Raw genomic sequence first — 22,469 nt, 5'->3', positions numbered from 1 at the left:
ACGCAGCAAGGCTTTGCTTTGTCTGGCTCTTGTATGTTCAGACTCAACAGTTGTAGTCTACACAGCTGTGGTGTGAAGATGGTGACGAAAATGTACTTTGTTATCTCTTAGGCTTTCACATCTGTATAATTTAATGTTGTCCCTGACACAACCAGGTCCATTCAAGTGGCACTAGAGATGCACACTCGCCCACACACACACACACACACACACACACACGTGCGCACACACACACACATACAGAATACATAGAGTATATAGCTGGATAAAGCTGGGTCTGCCTGGAGGCACAATACCACCAATCAGCAGCAGCAATAGCAATAGCAGACAGTCTGCCACACATCTGGTACGCCACTAGACCCAGTTGGAACACACACACGCACATACACACACAAATACACACACACACACACACTCAGGCATGCATTGTGGGTAAGGGGGAGAGGAAACCAAAGGCATGAAAAGCCCTGCTTCCTTTCTAAATATAAGGCAGGCAGGGACTAGGGTTAGCCAAAAGCAGCCGTTTAGTTTTTCACATTTGGTTTCTAGTCTAAATGAAAGCTTCAGCATTGTCGTCATGTACGGGCTGACTATTGAGGCTGAGGCTGCTTTGTTTCCTCTCCCAGGAGGGCGCAGCCACACACACACACACACACACACACACAAACAGTAACACACTTTCCATTTGGGCTTTTAAGCCGGGTTCTACGCACCATTAATTATCTGATTGGATTAAAAGGGGGAAATGCTGTCTTAAATTTGGTCTCGGCTTCCTTTGAAATGATCTGGGATGGAGGGAAGAGGAGGAGGAAGAAGGGGGAGGAAGGAGGGGTAAGAGCAGTGAGTGACGAGGGGGGAAATTGAATCCAGCACTTCTTCCTTGTTTGCATGGCAGATCCCCCATAGGGCTGTGTGGTGCGGTACGGCACAGTAACATCTGACAGCCAGAGGGAAGGAAACATGGCTCACACACACACACACACTCGCATGCACACACACACACCACACACACACAGTCTCTCTTCTTACACATGCTCTCTGTCATGCTCTGCAACATGACGGGGCAATTTGTATCTTGGAGTGCTTTCGCTCTTTCTCTCCCCCCACTCTTTATCTTTCTTTCTCCCCCCCCTCTCTCTCTCTCTCTCTCTCTCTCTTTATCTCTCTCACTCACTCTCTCTTTCCCCCTGTCTCTCTCTCTCTCTCCCCCTCTCTCTCTTTATCTCTCTCTTTATCTCTCTCTCTCTCTCTTTATCCCTCTCTCTTTATCTCTCTCTCTCACTCTCTCGCTTTCTCCGTCTGTCTCTCTCTCTCTCTCTCTCTCTCTCTTTCTCTCCCTCGCTCTCTCTTTATCTCTCTCTCTCACTCTCTCTCTCTCTCTCTCTCTCTCTCTCTCTCTCTCTCTCTCTCTCTCTCTCTCTCTCTCTCTCTCTCTCTCTTGATCTATTTATCTCTCTCTCTCTCTCTTCCTCTCTCTCTCTCTCTTTCTCTCTCTCTTGATCTATTTCTGTCTCTCTTCCTCTCTCTCTCTCTCTATCTCTCTCTCTGAATGAGTGTGTAGCATGCATAGAGACAGGCATGACAGCACTCAGAAAGAAAGAGGGAGGGTTCACATTAAAGACTCCATCTCCACATGTCCCTGGAGTTGTCTTATACGCGCTGAGAATACTGTATACACCGAACACATGCATAGTTCATGCATTCACGGCACGTATACACACATACACATCTGCGCCGACACACTGAAATATTCTGTGCACATACACACACATACCTGGGCGCACACACAGATGAATCATCCTCAGAGCCACGTGTCCAGCTCTCACATGTTCTCCCTCCCACATGGCAGTAGAGTAGAGACATAACATAGACCAGAACTACACATGGTGTAGAGGAAGACATTAAGACCAAGCATGGTTGATTAGATCATTATCATTGCTGATTTAGACTACAGTTACTGTATTTGAGCTTTTGAACTGAGATCATTTAGATATTTCTGTGATGGCCGCCCTAGGCTGTTCCTGTATCAATTCGAAGCGGAGTCCGCTTTCTTATGTCACAGCTCTCTCTGGTGGTTAAAAATAAATGACAGTGCACTTTACTTGAAGAAGGATAGTAGAAATATGGTACCATAGCATGTGGACCTTAATTATCATTTACATTTACATTTACATTTTAGTCATTTAGCAGACGCTCTTATCCAGAGCGACTTACAGGAGCAATTAGGGTTAAGTGCCTTGCTCAAGGGCACATTTACGTCATTTAGCAGACGCTCTTATCCAGAGCGACTACAAATTGGTGCATTCACCCTATAGCCAGTGGGATAACCACTTTACAATTATACTTTTTTTTTTTTTTTGGGGGGGGGGGTAGAAGGATTACTTTATCCTATCCCAGGTGTTCCTTAAAGAGGTGGGGTTTCAAATGTCTCCGGAAGGTGGTGAGTGACTCCGCTGTCCTGGCGTCGTGAGGGAGCTTGTTCCACCATTGGGGTGCCAGAGCAGCGAACAGCTTTGACTGGGCTGAGCGGGAACTATGCTTCCGCAGAGGAAGGGGAGCCAGCAGGCCAGAGGTGGATGAACGCAATGCCCTCGCCTGGGTGTAGGGACTGATCAGAGCCTGAAGGTACGGAGGTGCCGTTCCCCTCACTGCTCCATAGGCAAGCACCATGGTCTTGTAACGGATGCGAGCTTCAACTGGAAGCCAGTGGAGTGTGCGGAGGAGGGGGGTGACGTGAGAGAACTTGGGAAGGTTGAACACCAGACGGGCTGCGGCATTCTGGATGAGTTGTAGGGGTTTAATGGCACAGGCAGGGAGCCCAGCCAACAGCGAGTTGCAGTAATCCAGACGGGAGATGACAAGTGCCTGGATTAGGACCTGTGCCGCTTCCTGTGTAAGGCAGGGTCGTACTCTCCGAATGTTGTAGAGCATGAACCTGCAGGATCGGGTCACCGCCTTGATGTTAGCGGAGAACGACAGGGTGTTGTCCAGGGTCACGCCAAGGCTCTTCGCACTCTGGGAGGAGGACACAACGGAGTTGTCAACCGTGATGGCGAGATCATGGAACGGGCAGTCCTTCCCGGGAGGAAGAGCAGCTCCGTCTTGCCAGGGTTCAGCTTGAGGTGGTGATCCGTCATCCATACTGATATGTCGGCCAGACATGCAGAGATGCGATTCGCCACCTGGTTATCAGAAGGGGGAAAGGAGAAGATTAGTTGTGTATCGTCAGCGTAGCAATGATAGGAGAGGCCATGTGAGGATATGACAGAGCCAAGTGACTTGGTGTATAGGGAGAAAAGGAGAGGGCCTAGAACTGAGCCCTGGGGGACACCAGTGGTGAGAGCACGTGGTGTGGAGACAGCTTCTCGCCACGCCACTTGGTAGGAGCGACCGGTCAGGTAGGACGCAATCCAGGAGTGAGCCGCACCGGAGATGCCCAGCTCGGAGAGGGTGGAGAGGAGGATCTGATGGTTCACTGTATCAAAGGCAGCAGACAGGTCTAGAAGGACAAGAGCAGAGGAGAGAGAGTTAGCTTTAGCAGTGCGGAGAGCCTCCGTGACACAGAGAAGAGCAGTCTCAGTTGAATGACCAGTCCTGAAACCTGACTGGTTTGGATCAAGAAGGTCATTCTGAGAGAGATAGCAAGAGAGTTGGCTAAAGACGGCACGCTCAATAGTTTTGGAAAGAAAAGAAAGAAGGGATACTGGTCTGTAGTTGTTGACATCAGTGGGATCGAGTGTTGGTTTTTTTGAGAAGGGGTGCAACTCTCGCTCTCTTGAAGACGGAAGGGACATGGCCAGCGGTCAAGGATGAGTTGATCAGCGAGGTGAGGTAGGGGAGAAGGTCACCGGAGATGGTCTGGAGAAGAGAGGAGGGGATGGGGTCAAGCGGGCAGGTTGTTGGGCGGCCTGCAGTCACTAGTCACAAGATTTTATCTGGAGAGAGAGGGGAGAAAGAAGTCAAAGCATAGGGTAGGGCAGTGTGAGCAGGACCAGCAGTGTCATTAGACTTAACAAACGAGGATCGGATGTCGTCAACCTTCTTTTCAAAGTGGTTGACAAAGTCATCCACAGAGAGGGAGGAGGGGGGGGAGGATTCAGCAGTGAGGAGAATGTGGCAAAGAGCTTCCTAGGGTTAGAGGCAGATGCTTGGAATTTAGAGTGGTAGAAAGTGGCCTTAGCAGCAGAAACAGATGAAGAAAATGTAGAGAGGAGGGAGTGAAAAGATGCCAGGTCGGCAGGGAGTTTAGTTTTCTTCCATTTCCGCTCAGCTGCCCGGAGCTCTGTTCTGTGAGCTCGCAATGAGTCATCAAGCCACAGAGCTGGAGGGGAGGACCGAGCCGGCCGGGAGGATAGGGGACACAGGGAGTCAAAGGATGCAGAAAGGGAGGAGAGGAGGGTTGAGGAGGCAGAATCAGGAGATTGGAGGGAGAAGGATTGAGCAGAGGGAAGAGATGATAGGATGGAAGAGGAGAGAGTAGTGGGAGAGAGAGAGCGAAGGTTGCGGCGGCGCGTTACCATCTGTGTAGGGGCAGAGTGAGTAGTGTTGGAGGAGAGCGAGAGAGAAAAGGATACAAAGTAGTGGTCGGAGACATGGAGGGGAGTTGCAGTGAGATTAGTAGAAGAGCAACATCTAGTAAAGATGAAGTCAAGCGTATTGCCTGCCTTGTGAGTGGGGGGGGGGATGGTGAGAGGGTGAGGTCAAAAGAGGAGAGGAGTGGAAAGAAGGAGGCAGAGAGAAATGAGTCAAATGTAGACGTGGGGAGGTTGAAATCCCCCAAGACTGTGAAGGGTGAGCCATCCTCAGGAAAGGAACTTATCAAGGCGTCAAGCTCATTGATGAACTCTCCAAGGGAACCTGGAGGGTGATAGATGACAAGGATATTAAGCTTAAATGGGCTAGTGACTGTGACAGCGTGGAATTCAAATGAGGAGATAGACAGATGGGTTAGGGGAAAAATTGAGAATGACCACTTGGGAGAGATGAGGATTCCTGTGCCACCACCCCTCTGACCAGATGCTCTCGGGGTATGCGAGAACACATGGTCAGACGAGGAGAGAGCAGTAGGAGTAGCAGTGTTTTCAGTGGTAATCCATGTTTCCGTCAGTGCCAGGAAGTCGAGGGACTGGAGGGTGGCATAGGCTGGGATGAAGTCAGCCTTGTTGGCGGCAGAACGGCAGTTCCAGAGGCAGAATTCCTCTTTGGTTGAATTAGTGAGAGAGGAATTGATAATTTCAGGATCTAAAAAGCCAAATCTAAATAGCTTCCTCTCTTTGTCCTCTGGCAGAATCCTTGACTTCCGTCGTGTCCCTCCTGTAGCTGGCAGACTGCTGAATATGACTAAAGAGATCAAAGACGTGACCAGAGACAAGAAGCTGTGGAAAACCTTCTTCATATCACCAGGTACTAAACCAGACACGCTACACTCCTCTGTTCTCTGTGTCAGTGTCCTATAGAACAGTAGACTGAGATTCAAACACAGCCGTCTGTGCATTAAGATCATGTCAACTGCATTTCAGTTTATGAACAGTAGATGGTGCTATTGACCACCAAATTAACAAATCAATGTCATCAACAAATCCATTCATATAAACTCTCATTTCCCAGCCAACAACATCTGTTTCTACGGGGAGTGTTCATACTACTGCTCTACGGAGCATGCTCTGTGCGGTAAACCAGACCAGATTGAGGGTTCCCTGGCTGCCTTCCTCCCAGACCTGGCCCTGGCCAAACGTAAGACCTGGAGAAACCCCTGGAGACGATCCTACCACAAACGCAAGAAAGCAGAGTAAGAAACCAATGCATATGTAGAAAGCATAACATAATAAAATACAAATTACATTCATGTAAAATAAATGCATATACTTTAAGAGTTTGAAAAGCACTGAGAAGTATAGGTGAAAAGACAAGTTACTGTAGTTCCAATAAAATATAAGTAGAAAGACGTGTGCAGGGGAAGTGAGAACCCAACAAGTAGCTAATGAGGACCTCTCTGTGTTTCTGTAGGTGGGAGGTGGACCCTGACTACTGTGAAGAGGTGAAACAGACTCCGCCCTATGACAGCGGCACCCGTCTGCTGGACATCATGGACATGACCATCTTTGACTTCCTCATGGGTGAGATGACACCTCCTAAAACACACACACTCAGAGCACAGCGACATCCCACTGGGCACAGACGTCAGCTCAACGTCTAGTTACATTTTACATTTTAGTCATTTAGCAGACGCTCTTATCCAGAGCGATTTACAGGAGCAATTAGGGTTAAGTGCCTTGCTCAAGGGCACATCGACAGATTTTTCACCTAGTCGGCTCGGGGATTAGAACCAGCGACCTAGTTTTGATTTACATTAGGTTGAGTTGTCAACTGACGTGAATTCAACGTGAAATCAACAAAAAATATCATAATGTCATTGGATTTAGGTTAAAAGTTGGGTGAAAGAAGAAATTCCAATACGTTGATGACTTTTTTCAAATCCGATCAGTTTTCCACGTTGATTTAACATCATCATATTTAATTTTGGGGTTGAAATTACATGGAAACAACGTTGATTCAACCAGTTTTTGCCCAGTGGGATGGCTCCATTATAAAATGGCTCTCTCCTTAGGCAACATGGATCGTCATCACTATGAGACGTTTGAGAAGTTTGGCAACGAGAGCTTCATAATCCATCTGGACAACGGGAGAGGGTTTGGAAAGCATTCCCATGATGAGGTGTCTATTTTGGTGCCTTTAAGCCAATGTTGCAGGTTAGTAACTTTTTGAATCTTTTCCATCAACTGACATTTTTGGTGTATCATTCGCATGTATACATCAAGAGCATTTACTTGAATTGTGACTGGTGAACCGCAACGCACTTAAGCTGACTTTTCACTATCAGGAGTTGACATAGAGGATTCTAGATGGACAAAACCCGTTTTGGCATGGACATTGCCATTGAGGGCTTCCACCATTTTAAAGTAGTCAACTGGGTGGGACTTCCTATGGGTTAAGGAAGGATCACATGATTCCATCCAGGTCATCAGGAGGGCTCAGCCAATTAATTATACTCGTGAGCAAACATTCCATAACTGTAGGCGGCAGTCGCCAATCGCCAACCTTGGCTTTATACCTGTTCAAACAACACACTTTACGTGGCAGTATGCAGCCTTTCAGTTTGTTTACCAACTCATAGAAGTAGTAGAAGAAGAAAATGGACTACTTCAAAATGCCTGTGCACTCACAGACACCATAATGGGACATACACTGAGTGTACAAAACATTAAGAACACCTTCCTAATATTGAGTTATAACCCTTGTTCTTGACACAAACCGGTGCGCCTGGCACCTACTACCATACCCTGTTCAAAGGCACTTAAATCTGTTGTCTTTCCCATTCACCCTCTGAATGGCCCACATACACAATCCATGTTTCAATTGTCTCAAGTCTTAAAAATCCTTCTTTAACCTGTCTACTCCCCTCCATCTACACTGATTGAAGTGGATTTAACAGGTGGCATCAATAAGGGATCATAGCTTTCGCCTGAATTCACCTGGTCAGCATATGTCATGGAAAGAGCAGGTGTCCTTCATGTTTAGTTCACTCAGTGTATATAAAGATGATATCTCTATCATTCTCTGTGGGAGTTGATTACTTTATATGAAGTTGCAATTATACAGCATTAATGAACTTATTCCATTCCCTCCTGACCCCTCCTGTCTCTGCAGAGTGAAGAAGTCGACCCACCTGCGTCTGCAGCTGCTGGCCAAGGAGGAGTACCAGCTGAGTGGTCTGATGTCTGAGTCTCTGCTGAGGGACAAACTGACCCCCATCCTCATCCAGCCCCACCTGAAGGCTATGGACAGACGCCTACGCCACACACTCAACGTCCTGGCAGACTGCATCGAGAAGGAGGGCTATAGTAATGTGGTGGAGGATGACCTGGCGGGGGAGAGGGAGGGGGGGCAGACACACACATCACCCAGGGGGAGGTAGCTGGGAGGCATGGACCGTTCTGGAATGGACCAGACTGGATTGGACCTGATCGAACCGTACAGAACTAGAGTCGATCAGACTGGACTAGATTGAACTGGATTGGACTAGACCAGATTGAACTGGACTGAACCGTTTTTGACCACCATCCCCATAGGTTCCTTAAATAACAGTGTACACCTTCCAACCGATCGATCATCTCCCACCACAGATCATGAAAGTCTTGCGAGAGCCGCTTGTCTTGTTCAGGAGACATTTTTGAATTCAGTGAATTCCAAGACTGGTATTATTCCTTCTGCTGTCAACTGAATATTGTGTGTTTCTACACATTGTTGGGACCTGTCACAGGCATGCAAACAATATGCCTATTGGAGATCGACTCTGTGTCTTAATGAACAATTTATTGCAAAATGTTTTATAACTTCTGTTGCTCTTTTATGTTGTTGTCTATGTGTTTAAAAAAACAAAACATTAAGAGATATTTGATTGAAGGGTCTTCATCTGCTTTTCATCTTTCAAATGCTTCCTGTCCCGAGAGTATTTGTTGTATTTCATATTAATTGTTTGAAATAAATGATACCCACATCATTTTTCTATCAATAGGACTGGGGGCTCTAGTCAATATGAATAGCTGAAGCGCTCTAGAAATGTAAAGTTAATGTCCTATTGAGCCGACATATGCAGCGTTTACCATGAATGCAGTTTCCGAGAGACTCTACATATGTGCAGTTCCTAGTTGATCAAGTAGAGGGCAGCTCTAGTGCATGTACAATAGTGGTCCGCAGGTCAGCTGCACCCACACACAATTGCTAATAACCCATCCGCAACCGCCCAACTATGCTGTAGGCTACAGTCAGAGATGGCGGAACGATTTTTTGACAGGGGGGCAGGATTTCTTTTAGCAGATATGTTTCTGCTTATAATTTATGACATTTCGGTAGGCTATTTGTTAGTCAACATGTCTATAATTAGGCCATATACATGCAGCTTCTCTTTTGTCATTATATGTTGCCCTAGAAGACTAAAATAAACCCTTGCTCACCAGAATAATGTCATCAATTGATCGAATGAATGCTTCTATCTATATAGTTGACATCGGTTAACTTTTTTCTGTAGTTCTATTTCTTTCGCGAAGCAAAGATGTTTAGGGACTGGGGTGAAAATGCAATAACAAAAAATAAACAGGAAAGATGTTCTGTGTAAAATGTCCAAATGATAACAGTTTGACCGGTTGTAAGGAAACAGAAAGCTGTGAAAATGACCCAACATGTTTCTGATAAGATTTCAGGTCGGCTTGGATGCATATTTGATGTGGTTTCACATGAGGCTGCTGAGGGGAGAAAGGTGCATAATAATACCCGGAACGAAGCGAATGGAATGGCAAATAAGGTGCCACCAAGCTCCTGTGGTTGAAATACTACACCTATCAGCTGTTGTGATGCTGATAAAGACAGCACCTCTACAGAAGGTCCCTAACTGCATATTCCGATTCTCTCAAGATGCTCTAAGTAATCAATCATATTTCTCCACTCCTGTTTCCGAGTCAAAATGTAGGCTACATTTGGTGTATAATCTTACTGCAAGAAATGCTTAATTCTGCAGGAGTTAATATTAAGGTTATGTGAGAGGTTATAGACCTGCAGTCAGTGTCCAGATCTCAGTTTACATATAATAACCCATCTGAACAGTAGGCTACAGTTCCCTTGACTTGCCATAAACCTATTTGAAGTCCCGGTCTTGTGACTGTTGAATTTGTATAGCACGCCTCACAATCATCACACATAACATAGCCGGCACAGCAGTCATCGTCTTTTACCACTTCAACAACTCTCCATTTCGCAGCTTTTCTTTTATTGAATTAAACTCCGACATTGTCCTTTTTGCCTCAGTGGATTGACTTTAACTTTTTCTGCCTGTTCCCAAAAGCATTTGGCTATTGGCTTGTAGGCTATTTGGTGCGTATACAGTTAGGCTCTAAAGCTTACGCAATACGCACTAATGCCAGATAGCCTAAAAAATAATGAAAGGAAAACCTCAATGTAGCCTTTAGATATAAATTACACAGTAATTATACATGTATATATTTTTGTATGTGTTGTTTCCTCATTATTCAACGCGCTCGCCATCCACCCGCCCTTCATCCACACAATAGGATAACCCTAAACCCTCCCGCTCCGCAGATACACTATATATCCAAAAGTATGTGGACTCCCCTTCAAATTAGTGGATTCATCTATTTCAGCCACACCTGTTGCTGACAGGTGTGTAAAATCGAGCACACAGCCATGCAATCTCCATAGACAAACACGGGCAGTAGAATGGCCTTGCTGAAGAGCTCAGTGACTTTCAAGGTAGCAAGGTCAAAGGATGCCGCCTTGCCAACAAGTCAGTTAGTCAAATTTCTGCCCTGCTAGAGCTGCCCCGGTCAACTGTAAGTGCTGTTTTTCATGGTTCGGGCGAGGCCCCTTAGTTCCAGTGAAGGGAAATCTTAACGCTACAGCATACAATGACATTCTAGACGATTCTGTGCTTCCAATTTAGTGGCAACAGTTTGGGGAAGGCCCTTTCCTGTTTAAATTACAACAATTAATCGGATTCAAAGTGATTCACACTACAGCATATCCTCCATTGTACTTTTCTCTTATTTCTCTTCAGCCCATAGATTATTTTATTAATTTGAGGAGGAATTTAAGATTAAAGTTTAGTCAGTCCTCAATTTTGGTACTAAGAAGCCAAATGTGACACCAAGATTTTTGTAGGATGAATATTCCTTTAGGGTGTGATGTATGTATGATGTCCAGATGTCAATGTTGTCTACAGATATGCAGGATGTACATTTCTTAACTTTCCAACGGCAAATCTGCTTTGCTGGAGAAAACATTTCAGTTACTGTTACTGAAAGTTAATATATATACAGTAGATAAACCTAGTGCCTGTGCAATGATAGAAATACTTGAATGACTGAAAGAGTATTTAAGGAAAATATTATTTCCTGATCAGAAGCTATATACTGTATACATGTGTCTGTGTTGATACTTTATGTATAGACGGAGGTATGGACGACATTAGAGGCTGACTGCAGCTAAAAATGCTTATTTTTCATCAGTTCATTGTTTCTGTGGAGTTTTGTTTGCAACATCGTAAAGGTGCAATAAAACAAAATGTGCATTTAAACGTGTCATTTAACTTTATTAGTTATATCTCAAACATAGAAAAATAGATACATTGAAAAATAATGACGAGATGGGGCAAAAAACTCGGACTTGATTCTGATCCTTATAGGCAGCACGGACACAGAAGTCATTGGCTCTCACAGAAAACAAATATCTCAGCTATATTTGTCTGTATGTTCAGACTACAGTGCCTGATCAATAGGCCTAATAGAAGCAATCAAGTGAAATGAATACATATATGTACAGTAATGATGTCTATAGGTCTATTAGAGTACTAATGCAAATGGCCCTCAGCGCCCCAACATAAACTTGTTTACAGTTTCGTATTTTTGTTTTGATAACCTTTCCCTAGCCCCTCACAGCCCCCGGAAAAGCCTCCGATATGGTTTATAAATGCATCCAAAGGACTGCTCATGAATGGAGGAAGCCCAGTCTGAGCTTACGCCCCAAATGGCACCCTATTCCCTTTATAGTGCACTTATTTTGACCAGAACCCTATTGGCCCAGGTTAAAAGTAGTGCACTATAAAGGGAATAGGGTGCTATTGGGATGCAGTCTTAGACAAACATCTAAGGGACAGGGACCACAGGCCTAACTAGGGTAATCAGCCTGGCCGCAGACAGGCGGCAGAGGAAACATCGTCATGGGAATGAGCCAGGGATCCAACCAACAGGACACCTTATCTGATCCCACTCATTTTCCTCTGCACTGCTCCAATGGAGGGACCATAGAATAGAATGGCTAAAGCCAATAGACTGGGCATAGTTCTGGAATCTGGTTCTAATTCTATGATAGAGTGACTCTCCATGTTTGACCATCTGGGTAGTCAACCCATGCCCTGGATTTGCTCCTGAAAACGGTGGTGCAATTGAATTCACTGCATCACTAATGAAAGGGAATTAGCGTACTAGCATGTTTAGAAAAGATAATGGGTTTTGGCAATTAGAGTAACTGGCTAATCACTTTATTTGCTAAATAATGTTGAGGGAGACCAGCCAAAGGTCACAAAGGTCACTTACATACAGAGAGGATACACCATGGCTCCAAATGTAAAGTGAATATAGTTGATAGAGATGTGGACACTTGCAAACGGCCTGACACCTGATTAAACACACCACATTTGCTGGTATAGGCCTACCTAGGCAGCCAGCAATTAGGCTATAGCTGTGCATTTCCCAAATAAAACAAAATAGCTCCCAAATGTTTTTCCAAAATGTGCCCAATTCCATGATCTAAGAATAGTTGTATTTTCTTTTATTTGGACATGGACATCTAAAATGTTTAAAATTGACCAGAGTGTTGACCCTTTCTTTGCCCCATTAGTATAGAAGGCGTAAACACAAAATTGCGTTTTTAAACTGTTGTGGTCGCATCGATAGAAGAACACAAAGGGTCTCTACAACAATTAATCTACTGGATCACAGCAGGCCACACAGGGCGGCCTCTCGCCCGCGGGCTGTTTTCTCCGGTCTCCGTCGGCTGCCGGGAGAGACCCACATGCCCCGTCAGGAGCCCTTCAGAACACACATCCCCTCTTTTAGTCACGGAAACACAATTTATGGCCATTATACAGCATTATAGATTGCATCTACAAAACTCTCCTTGTTAACTAAAACGTCTGTGACACAAGGAACCCCCCCAAAAAAAAAGGAAACTGGTTGCGACAAAAAAAACTCAGACTAGACACAACATACCCCAACACAACACACACTATTTAAAGAGAGGCTAAAGAAAAAAAAATTTGAAGAGAGAGATGGAGATGTAAGGAGGTTGTTTGTTAGTATTGGATTAGTTGTTTAAGTCCTGTTAGGTAGATTAGACTATAAAAAGAAACAAAACAAAACATAAAGTCAACACTCTAAATAGGCTATAGACCACCCAGATTCAAAGCGAGACAGAGATTAATCTAGCTACCAGTTGATCACGCCCCGGGTTCAGACGTTCAAGTGGACAATCTGCATGCGTTGGGCTGGCCAAGTCATTTGGTGCATGGCATGTCTTATCGGCGCTAGCCTAGCCTACCTGGGGACCAACCCAACAGTGAGGCAGTCGATGAGGAGGAGAGTGGGGGTTCCAAGGGACCTATTCATCACCAAGGGGGAAGGTATACTTCATTCAGTAGAGCCACCACTATGAGTAGGGTATGTTAGAGTAGAGTAGAAGACATTCTCTGTAAAGGAAACAAGTGCTTGGTATTATTGGTCTAAATTTAGAGGGTGATAAAAACTGAAATTGATTTGTTAATTAGATGAAGCAGTCCTATATTAGCCAGGGTGGAAGTGTAGACATGTTTGATAGCTCTCAGTATCCATATAACTGCTTCAACTATGATGGAGATGGATACCCCTCCTGCAGCACGGATGAAGACAAGAAGATGTGTCGACCTGCTTACAGGTAGAATGCTTATGGTTAATATAATGAACTAATAATGGAATTATGAAGAGTATTGTTATTAGCATTATTCATGATCTAAGATATGATAAATTATGTCTTTAAGATATTACATTATAGTTCAGCTGAAAAAATACAAAACAAATTCAAATTATTTTAGTATTTTATAGACCATAATATAAATCACAAATGAATGCAATGCAACCCATTTAAAATCTAAAACCTGAAAACCAAATGTGGTTGTATTATTTTAATCAGATGATTGTGGAATCTCAACAATATCCAAATTAAATCAGTATCATAACTAAGAATATTAGACCACTTTCCCTGAATATAACTTCAGTCTTATCAATATATTATCGGGCAGGGTTAGGTTACTTTTTTTATGTAATCTGTCCAAAATTGTAATCAGTAAGGTAACTTTTGGATTACCAAAACTCAGTAATGTAATCTGATTACTTTCAGTTATTTTGGATTACTTTCCCTTTAAGAATCATTAGAAGAAGACAAAAATGATCCATCAAACACATTTGGTGTGTCATCATAGTGGTCTGACTTGTGGTCAGACTCGCTCAGGTGGAACAAACTTAAACATATGCCTTCTTTCAATGCTGAATTGAATGTCATTGCGAAAACAGAAAGGTTTCATAATGTATTTTTGTTTGCAAACATCCTTTCTGAATTTAAAAGTAATCCAAGAAGTAATCATCTAGTTTTTCAAAAGTATCTGTAATCTGATTACAATATTTTTGCTAGTAATGTAAATGATTACAGTTTGTTGTCATCAGATTACATGATTACATCCCCAACCCTGTTCTTGGGAATATCAATGTGAACACCAATAAATATGAATTAAAATAAATATTTGTACTTTTTGTAACTCTGTCTGCCCTTTCTCTTCAGTTACATAGCATTGATAGCCATGGCCATCCAGCAGAGTCCAGAGCACCGGGTCACCTTGTCAGGGATCTATGAGTTCATCATGAAACGCTTTCCATACTACAGGTAAGGACCTTCACATGTCTATTTAACTTCACATGTCTATTCAACAGCCATTTCCCTCCAAAAGTGTCTGGATACCTTTCACAAATTAGTGAAGGTATTGTAGTGTACTGTTTCCTTTATTCACTACAGGTCCAACCAGAGAGCATGGCAAAACTCCATACGACACAACCTCTCTCTCAACAGCTGCTTCATTAAGGTAAATGACCTGTTATCATATGTTGTGTGATGATAGCTGATCATTTGATCAATAATCATTATCAAACAGAGTAAGCTACACATGTTATTACATTCTTCGATATAAGTTTCACTTGATATCAGTCAGAAGAAAATACATAAGACTATAATATTTTATCCTCGTTGATTAAATATTGTATGAAACTTTTAAAATATATTACAATAATAAGGTTACAAATGAGACAGTGAACAGTCATACAGTTTACATGCACATTTACACATTTACTGTATGAATTATAAGCAAATAACGTTACGTATTTTGCACACAGTAGCCTAGAAGCAAAAAGGGTAACAGTGTTTCAATACAGTACTGTTATGTTGCTTTCACATTTGAGCGTGATCACAAATAGACTATTATGGGTTTATTTCTACTTTCTTATAAGTGGGGTTATTTTATTTGTACTTTTTTTGTAGGTTCCCCGTACGGAGGGAAACGAGAAGGGGAAAGGCAACTACTGGACGTTCGCCACGGGCTGTGAGTCCATGCTCGACCTCTTCGAGAACGGCAACTTTCGGCGTCGCCGGCGCCGACGCAACATGAAGATGGGTTTCAGAGAGCCTGGGGAGCCTTTCCTCCCAGGAGACAATAACAACAACAACATCAACAACCAACACGGCGGCTCCGCCAGGCAGGCCGATCCTAACCCTAACCCCAAACCGGACTCCCTCTGCCCCATCAGCCCTGCCCACAGACCAGGTCACCACACCCCCCTCAACCCAAACCAGCAGGAGAAACCAGAACCGGAGATTAAATTCAGTATTGACTACATCCTCTCCACCCCCAACCCCCCTCAGCCGGGCTTCAGACCCCCACGTAGTGGTACAACAAGGGCCCCCATATATGCTCTGGAGCCCCAACACCTGAACCTGCACTTCTGGACCCTGTGAGTGTCATAGCCTTGCCGACAAAGAGAGAGACTTCATTTGAAAGACTGGATGGTTTTTCCTCCATATCTGAATTAGGAAATTAAAAGATCCAAAGACTGCCTCCTTGTGCAAGGGGAGATTTTATTGACTTGTCCTGTAAATAAATAATATAGAGAGGTCCAGTATTGTGCAGTGGATCCTAGCTGATTATACTAAATGTACATGACTCTACCCTCAAAATAAGCTTGTACAGTGTTCATAGTCTTGTCCCAAGGCATACAGGTTTACATAAAGCTTTATTAATAAAGTAGGATGTTCTGTTATGAGAGTCTGTGAAAATAATTATTCACCTATATTATATCTTAACTATTTTAAGGACAGAAAGAAATACACTGAGTATGCTGACTGTATGAGAAAGCTGATAAAACTGTGATATCATCATCATAATAATAATATAATATAATATGCCATTTAGCAGACGCTTTTATCCAAAGCGACTTACAGTCATGCGTGCATACATTTTTTTTGTGTGTGTGTATTAACCAGTATCAATATTAAAAAGTAACAATCTCAACAATGGTTTTGGTTGGTGAAAGTGTCTAAGCAATGAACAGGTTGAAGTGTACATGTCACAGCTGGTGCTCAGTCCCTTCAATCCTTGTTGTTGTGATCGAAGGCAATTATCATGGGGTTAATCAACCCAGGCCCTCTCCAAACCTCCTAATCTCTCCCTATGACCTTTTCAATTCCCTTGAGACTGACATACTCCACATTTAATCCAGACACATTAGAATACATTATATACAAATACTGTATGAAGGAGATTAAAACATGGGGTCTACTCTGCTAACATTTATTTCCCTGTTAGAAGGGATATCAATCATAGCAGGGGTTCTCTTGCTTGTTTGAAGGGACAATTTTCAATTTAACCTTTATATTATGCCGTGACTGCATCATTCAGTACAGGAAGGGTTTCAACAGAACACAACAACACACTTAACATGAGTGGCATTTAATATAGCGTTACACTTGCAAGGTGAGACCTAGATGTGACCCTAGTCAAATACAAGAAGGGGGCCGTGCTGCATAACAACACTGCCGCAACTCCCGCCCGCCCGGCCTGACGCAATTATAATTAAACACACTGGCGTATGCTTCCTTTCAAATCCTGTGATCGATCAATGATATTAACATTCATACCTGCTTGGCCCTCCAGCCAACGTCTAGCACCACCACTGTTATGGATCAGTAGGTTTCCATTAACTAAACTGTTGATGTAAGGTGGCGCTGTGGATGTATTTGGGTAAATTAACTTAGCATAAAGTGCTGCAAGGCTAGGTCTGGGTCTGCATCGGTTTGTATTGAGACACCAAAGAGAAAATTCAAATGCAGAAGAAAAGTACTATTATTGTTGTAGCTGCTGGCTCAGTGTCCGAGAATGGCCTCTATTAAATGACCATTCCAAATTCCAAGTATTTGTGTCATGTTGTTTGATGTATTTTGATGTAGTTTTATGCATTTTGAGGCTATCAATATTTTCATTTTACAGTTATTTATGTCTTATTGAGCTAAAAGCCTCTATGAGAGGGACATTTGGTCTGGGAAATATAATTTTCTGTATGAGCTCACTTCTAGTTGTGGGCGGTTGCGTACACTCTTAGAAAAAAAAAGTGCTATCGAGAATCAAAAAGGGCTGTCCCCATAGGATAACCCTTTGAAGAACTCCTTTTGGTTCTAGGTAGAACCCTTTTGGTTCCAGGTAGAAGGGTTCTCCTATGGGGACAGCCTCAAAACCCTTTTGGAACCCTTTTTTCTAAGAGTGTAGGTAGGTAATGTTGAAATGTGTAGCTCAGGGCAGAGTGAGTGGAATGGGGAGGAGGAAATTGGGAAAGCAATGATCTGCAACGTTAATAACATCTCAATCATAAACACAAATAGGTAATTTAATCTACGGCATTTGTTTTATAATTGGATTTTCATTCTTGGGAGTAATTTTCAACCCGACTATGATTATGAATTTAATTATAAATATTTGTGTGTTGTTGTTGGTGTTTTAAAAACAACAACAACAACACAGTATATGTTTATATACGAGGGAGGCTGTGTAATTTCACCGTACTTGACTAACAACCATGATTTCCTTGAGCTGTGGTAGGAGGGGATTGGAGGGGGCAAAGGGATGTACAGTTTGTTATATGGGACATGCTTATGTACCAGAGGCCTACAATGGAAAGCAGATTGCTGGGTAATAATATCAGGCTTCTAGCTAATGAAGATTGTTGAAATAGCCTGAGGAGCCAGAAAGGGCTAACACATACAGTACACACCCATGGCCTTTGCAATTTGAAGCCCCATGTACAAGTCAAAAGGGCCAGAGGTAGATTCGGCATGGTGGAATATGCCACAGTTTTGAAATGGGTTTTGAAATGTGTTTTGAATGAGAACATCAACACTGGATGTCAAATCAATGTCAGTTTAGACGTGTTTACAGCTAGATTCTATTTACTGTAGATCTCCCAGGCCCCTGTTTAGCCCCTGCTACTGGAGACCTGTGTTAGGATGTCCCTGCTAGGAAAAAACTAAACTGGGGTTTAAAAAATGACTAGAAATGAAACAGGATATATGGGAAATATGGAACATTTGCCTTATTTTACATCACTACAACTATTCATTGATAATTTCTATGGTAACAGCTGGTTCTTACCAATAACCAAATGATAACCTTTTTAGTGTCACTTGGCTTTAGTGAATCTCAAAGAAACTAGTGAGTAGTTTGTTACTATGTAATTAATGTAGCTTGTGATTTCTAAAAATCGGACTGTAAAATAAAGCGTAACAGCCATCATTTCCATTTGAACCTGCCTCATTTCATTTCTCCTCCAGTTACATGCCTGCTTGTCCCAGTCAGGAAGACTTGCAGCTTTAGGCTACGTCCCAAATGGCACCCTATTCCCTATATAGTGCACTATTATTTACCAGGACCCATAGGGCTCTGGTAAAAAAGTAGTGCACTAATAGGGAATAGGGTGCCATTTGAGACACAACCTTAGTAGGACCATAGACAGAACAGAACATGGTGTCCAATTCAACGTTTGATGGACCAATCTGAGACATCCACTTGTTGTTGCTGAGTCAAAGTTATGTAAACCAACTTCAAGAACGTTATCTGTGACAACATCTAGGGGTAAACAGCTGTCTTCTTCAAAAAGCATCTGGATATCACAAACACGCTAACTAGCATATTCACATATTGTCCCATATTTCAGAGTTCAAACTTCACAGCAGTTGTACTTTGGGTGAAAATAAAAGGATTAATATGCATTTTCCATGAAAGGATAGATGAGAAGACCGGCGTCATGTCCATAGATTCCATGATAGAGAGCATGATATTCAACAGTTTCAGAATGTCAGACCTTAACTTTATTTAATTCTTGCTTGCAATTGTAAAGACTGAATTGCACAGCATCCACACCGTGTCATCACGACACAGCTCTGTGTTGCATGGAAGGAGCATTGCACACCTTGTACATACACATGCAATGCAACTACAATGCACAGCAGCTCTGGTCAACACACACGCACACGCACACGCCAGTCAGTTGATTTTGCTGCTTTGCTATGAGTGAATGGGCTGATTGTTGGTAGTTGGTCCAAGTCCCAGTCCTTTCCAGCACTACTTGCACATAGCCATTGGCCTCAAACCTAGTTTGGCCAGCAGGTGCTGCTCACAGCCTAGAACTGTGATTGTCATACTTCCATTGAAACTGAAGGGAGAGAGAGCAGAGAAGCATACTTTATGAAATTCATCCTATTTCTTTTTTTTACACTGCCACTGCTTTCAGTGGGTTCTACCACAGATGAAAGGTTATCAGTATCTTCGGTACTACTACAAATATCCATTGTTCTATGCAAACAGCAAATCGAAAAGCGGATGAGGGGCCATTGAGGTTAATAGAGGCTGGCTGACTGTAGGCCCACTTGTTTTTCATTCACGTCTTGGTGTAAGTAGGCCTATGCTATGCTCAGACTGCTCAACTAATTTAATTGATTAATTAGGAAATCTCTGTATCTATTTCAATCAGTGAGAGTCCAGAGGCATTCCTCTCTCAGATGTCCTGATATAGAGTAGTCCTCTGTAGCTCAGCTGGTAGAGCACGGCGCTTGAAACGCCATGGTAGTGGGTTCGATCCCCGGGACCACCCATACACAAAATAATGTATGCACGCATGACTGTAAATCGCTTTGGATAAAAGCGTCTGCTAAATGGCTTATTATATTATTATATCACTATCACATTACTGGACAATACTGAAGTACTCAATGCAGCACTCAATCTCAAATGGCATGATCACATGTTGTTCTTAGGTTAAGAATTCATAAAGGTTTTGAATCCTCTAGTTATACTGAGTGTTTTGGCGGGGTCATTCAAATCATACACGTTTTCCAAAATGACAGTGCATAATGTAGCCTTAAAATAAGGATTATTTTACAAGATTGAGATAATTCAGTGAATAGCCAATCAAATATGAAATAACACACTCTGCAAAAGACATGCACATTGCCACAAGAACATCATCCATCCATCGCAACATGATATAGATTCATACAATGCAAACAATATTAAGATTTACCTTCCAAAGTGAAATCCACGGTGATGGAATAGAATAGAACTTGTGGACACGTGTCCACACATGAAGACAGCAATCCTGTGTAAAGCATGAGTTGTACAATATAGCACACTCCTCTTTTTGACCGGGAAAATAAAGCAGGCAGAGTGGAGCAGAATGTGAGGAGCCAGCCATGTTCTAGAATGAGGCGATCCTAAAGAACCAATGGGAGAGCCCCTAGACTGTCAGTTAGGGACTGCCCCCCCGCACCGCACCCCCCCCCCCCGGGACAGAATGGGGCCGAGAGAGAAAAGGGCCGAGGGGTGAGGATTGGAGGGGATACAGTGGTTCCACAGCAAGATGAATGGCCAGGGGTTACTACAGGCCAACCTAGACTGGTGTACTGTATGTGTGAGGCAGAAGCGTTGGCAAGGATTCCTTCTGTTCCACAGTAATGTACTTTGTTTTAATCATGCACCGGCAAAACTGCACACAAATGTATCAGACAAGAGGAGATACTGACTAGAATCAACATAACTATATACAGTATATAAAAAAAAAACGAAAGTTGGAGAGCAGATCACTTACTGCTATAGTGTTTTATTAGAGTTCAACACATGCATGAGTCAAACCATATAGAGCTAGACAGAACTAAGGAAACAGCAGCAGCAGTCGGCACACACAAACATACAGCTTCCCTTAAAGTCCCTTTATGTTTTACCATACATGCTTTGAGGTGACCACCTGGCAAACTAATATTCATACTTGCCTTGATTATACAAGATAATGTATAGTTCCACTGAGCAAGCCAGACCAATATCAAGCTATACATATTATACTATGCATATTGATTGCACACATAGCAATATATTTTAACTCCTCCAATACATCAAATGTACAGGGCTACTGTCTCAGAGTAGGGCAACACTTGTACATGCACACTTAAAGTATTTCCATTCAGAGGAGAGATGGGAAAACCTTTTCATTATGTGCAATGTCAACACTTCTATCAAAGCGTCTTTCAGAAGCGAGGTCATTTTTCTGATGCCAATGTTGTTTCTATGAATGTACTGCTTGTTCAACAAACCATGGAAAAACAAAACTAACTCCTTAGAGTTCTTTGCTTACAGTTACAAACCAATCACTGAGAGTGGGCATCTGCCATAAATAGTGACATTATAAGTTACTGTAGTGTGAAATTAATCTGGATACATTTATATAATGTTTAACATTGAATCAGCATAAGTCAGTATGTATAGAAAATAATCAAACTCCATAAAACAGCAACAAAACATGTTTAACACACAATTAACATGAAAAACCTTGATCTGTCCCATAAAGAAGGTAATCATTTCATTCTGTTTTTGTACAATAAAACAATTTCAAATACTGAGATAGATCAGAAGAAAATCCTAAATAAATTATTCCTACACTTCCGTCAATATTTTGCAACATTTTCCATTGATTACAGATATGTTAAATATACCAACCCGGTCAACTCGATATTTTAATAATAAAATAAGGGTAGAATAAGGTAGTGAGTGACTGTCAAGTGTTACATTGTTTTAAACTCATTGTATGAAACACAACATGTATTATTATCATCCAAAAAGAGAATAAAGTTCTCGGTTTGCAATACTCAATGTTCTTGCTCGTACTAGTACAGTGGGGAAAAAAGTATTTAGTCAGCCACCAATTGTGCAAGTTCTCCCACTTAAAAAGATGAGAGAGGCCTGTAATTTTCATCATAGGTACACGTCAACTATGACAGACAATTTGAGGAAAAAAAATCCAGAAAATCACATTGTAGGATTTTTTATGAATTTATTTGCAAATTATGGTGGAAAATAAGTATTTGGTCACCTACAAACAAGCAAGATTTCTGGCTCTCACAGACATGTAACTTCTTCTTTAAGAGGCTCCTCTGTCCTCCACTCGTTACCTGTATTAATGGCACCTGTTTGAACTTGTTATCAGTATAAAATACACCTTTCCACAACCTCAAACAGTCACACTCCAAACTCCACTATGGCCAAGACCAAAGAGCTGTCAAAGGACACCAGAAACAACATTGTAGACCTGCACCAGGCTGGGAAGACTGAATCTGCAATAGGTAAGCAGCTTGGTTTGAAGAAATCAACTGTGGGAGCAATTATTAGGAAATGGAAGACATACAAGACCACTGATAATCTCCCTCGATCTGGGGCTCCACGCAAGATC

At 42.6% G+C, this 22,469-nt stretch overlaps 2 protein-coding genes across 2 annotated transcripts in view; both read left to right on the top strand.

The window, feature by feature from the left end:
* Positions 1-8,572, top strand: part of LOC121547514 (extracellular serine/threonine protein kinase FAM20C-like) — an 85,895-nt gene extending 77,323 nt beyond the window's left edge. Inside the window, exons 5-9 of the mRNA XM_041858838.2 lie at positions 5,288-5,403; positions 5,608-5,788; positions 6,007-6,116; positions 6,608-6,749; positions 7,708-8,572. Of these exons, the coding sequence (XP_041714772.1) occupies positions 5,288-5,403; positions 5,608-5,788; positions 6,007-6,116; positions 6,608-6,749; positions 7,708-7,975 (817 nt within the window). The 3' untranslated portion in view covers positions 7,976-8,572. The remainder of the gene's footprint in view (positions 1-5,287; positions 5,404-5,607; positions 5,789-6,006; positions 6,117-6,607; positions 6,750-7,707) is intronic.
* A 4,619-nt stretch (positions 8,573-13,191) lies between these two features.
* On the top strand, positions 13,192-18,636 carry LOC121547513 (forkhead box protein L3-like). Its single transcript, XM_041858837.1, has 4 exons — positions 13,192-13,539; positions 14,440-14,541; positions 14,671-14,737; positions 15,190-18,636. The coding sequence occupies exons 1-4, from the start codon at positions 13,394-13,396 to the stop codon at positions 15,661-15,663; spliced, it is 789 nt and encodes a 262-aa protein (XP_041714771.1). The 5' UTR covers positions 13,192-13,393; the 3' UTR covers positions 15,664-18,636.
* The last annotated feature ends 3,833 nt before the right edge of the window (positions 18,637-22,469 follow it).

This window comes from Coregonus clupeaformis, chromosome 31, assembly GCF_020615455.1.
Source record: "Coregonus clupeaformis isolate EN_2021a chromosome 31, ASM2061545v1, whole genome shotgun sequence".
Lineage (NCBI taxonomy): Eukaryota > Metazoa > Chordata > Actinopteri > Salmoniformes > Salmonidae > Coregonus > Coregonus clupeaformis.
The sequence above is the reverse complement of the archived record's forward strand: the minus strand, read 5'-3'. Positions and strand labels throughout refer to the sequence as shown.

Coding starts and splice junctions, on each gene's coding strand:
- LOC121547513 (XM_041858837.1), top strand. CDS start 13,394: ATGAAGCAGTCCTATATTAGCCAGGGTGGAAGTGTAGACATGTTTGAT. Junction 14,542..14,670: donor AAACGCTTTCCATACTACAG/GTAAGGACCTTC, acceptor TATTCACTACAG/GTCCAACCAGAGAGCATGGC. Junction 14,738..15,189: donor TCAACAGCTGCTTCATTAAG/GTAAATGACCTG, acceptor CTTTTTTTGTAG/GTTCCCCGTACGGAGGGAAA.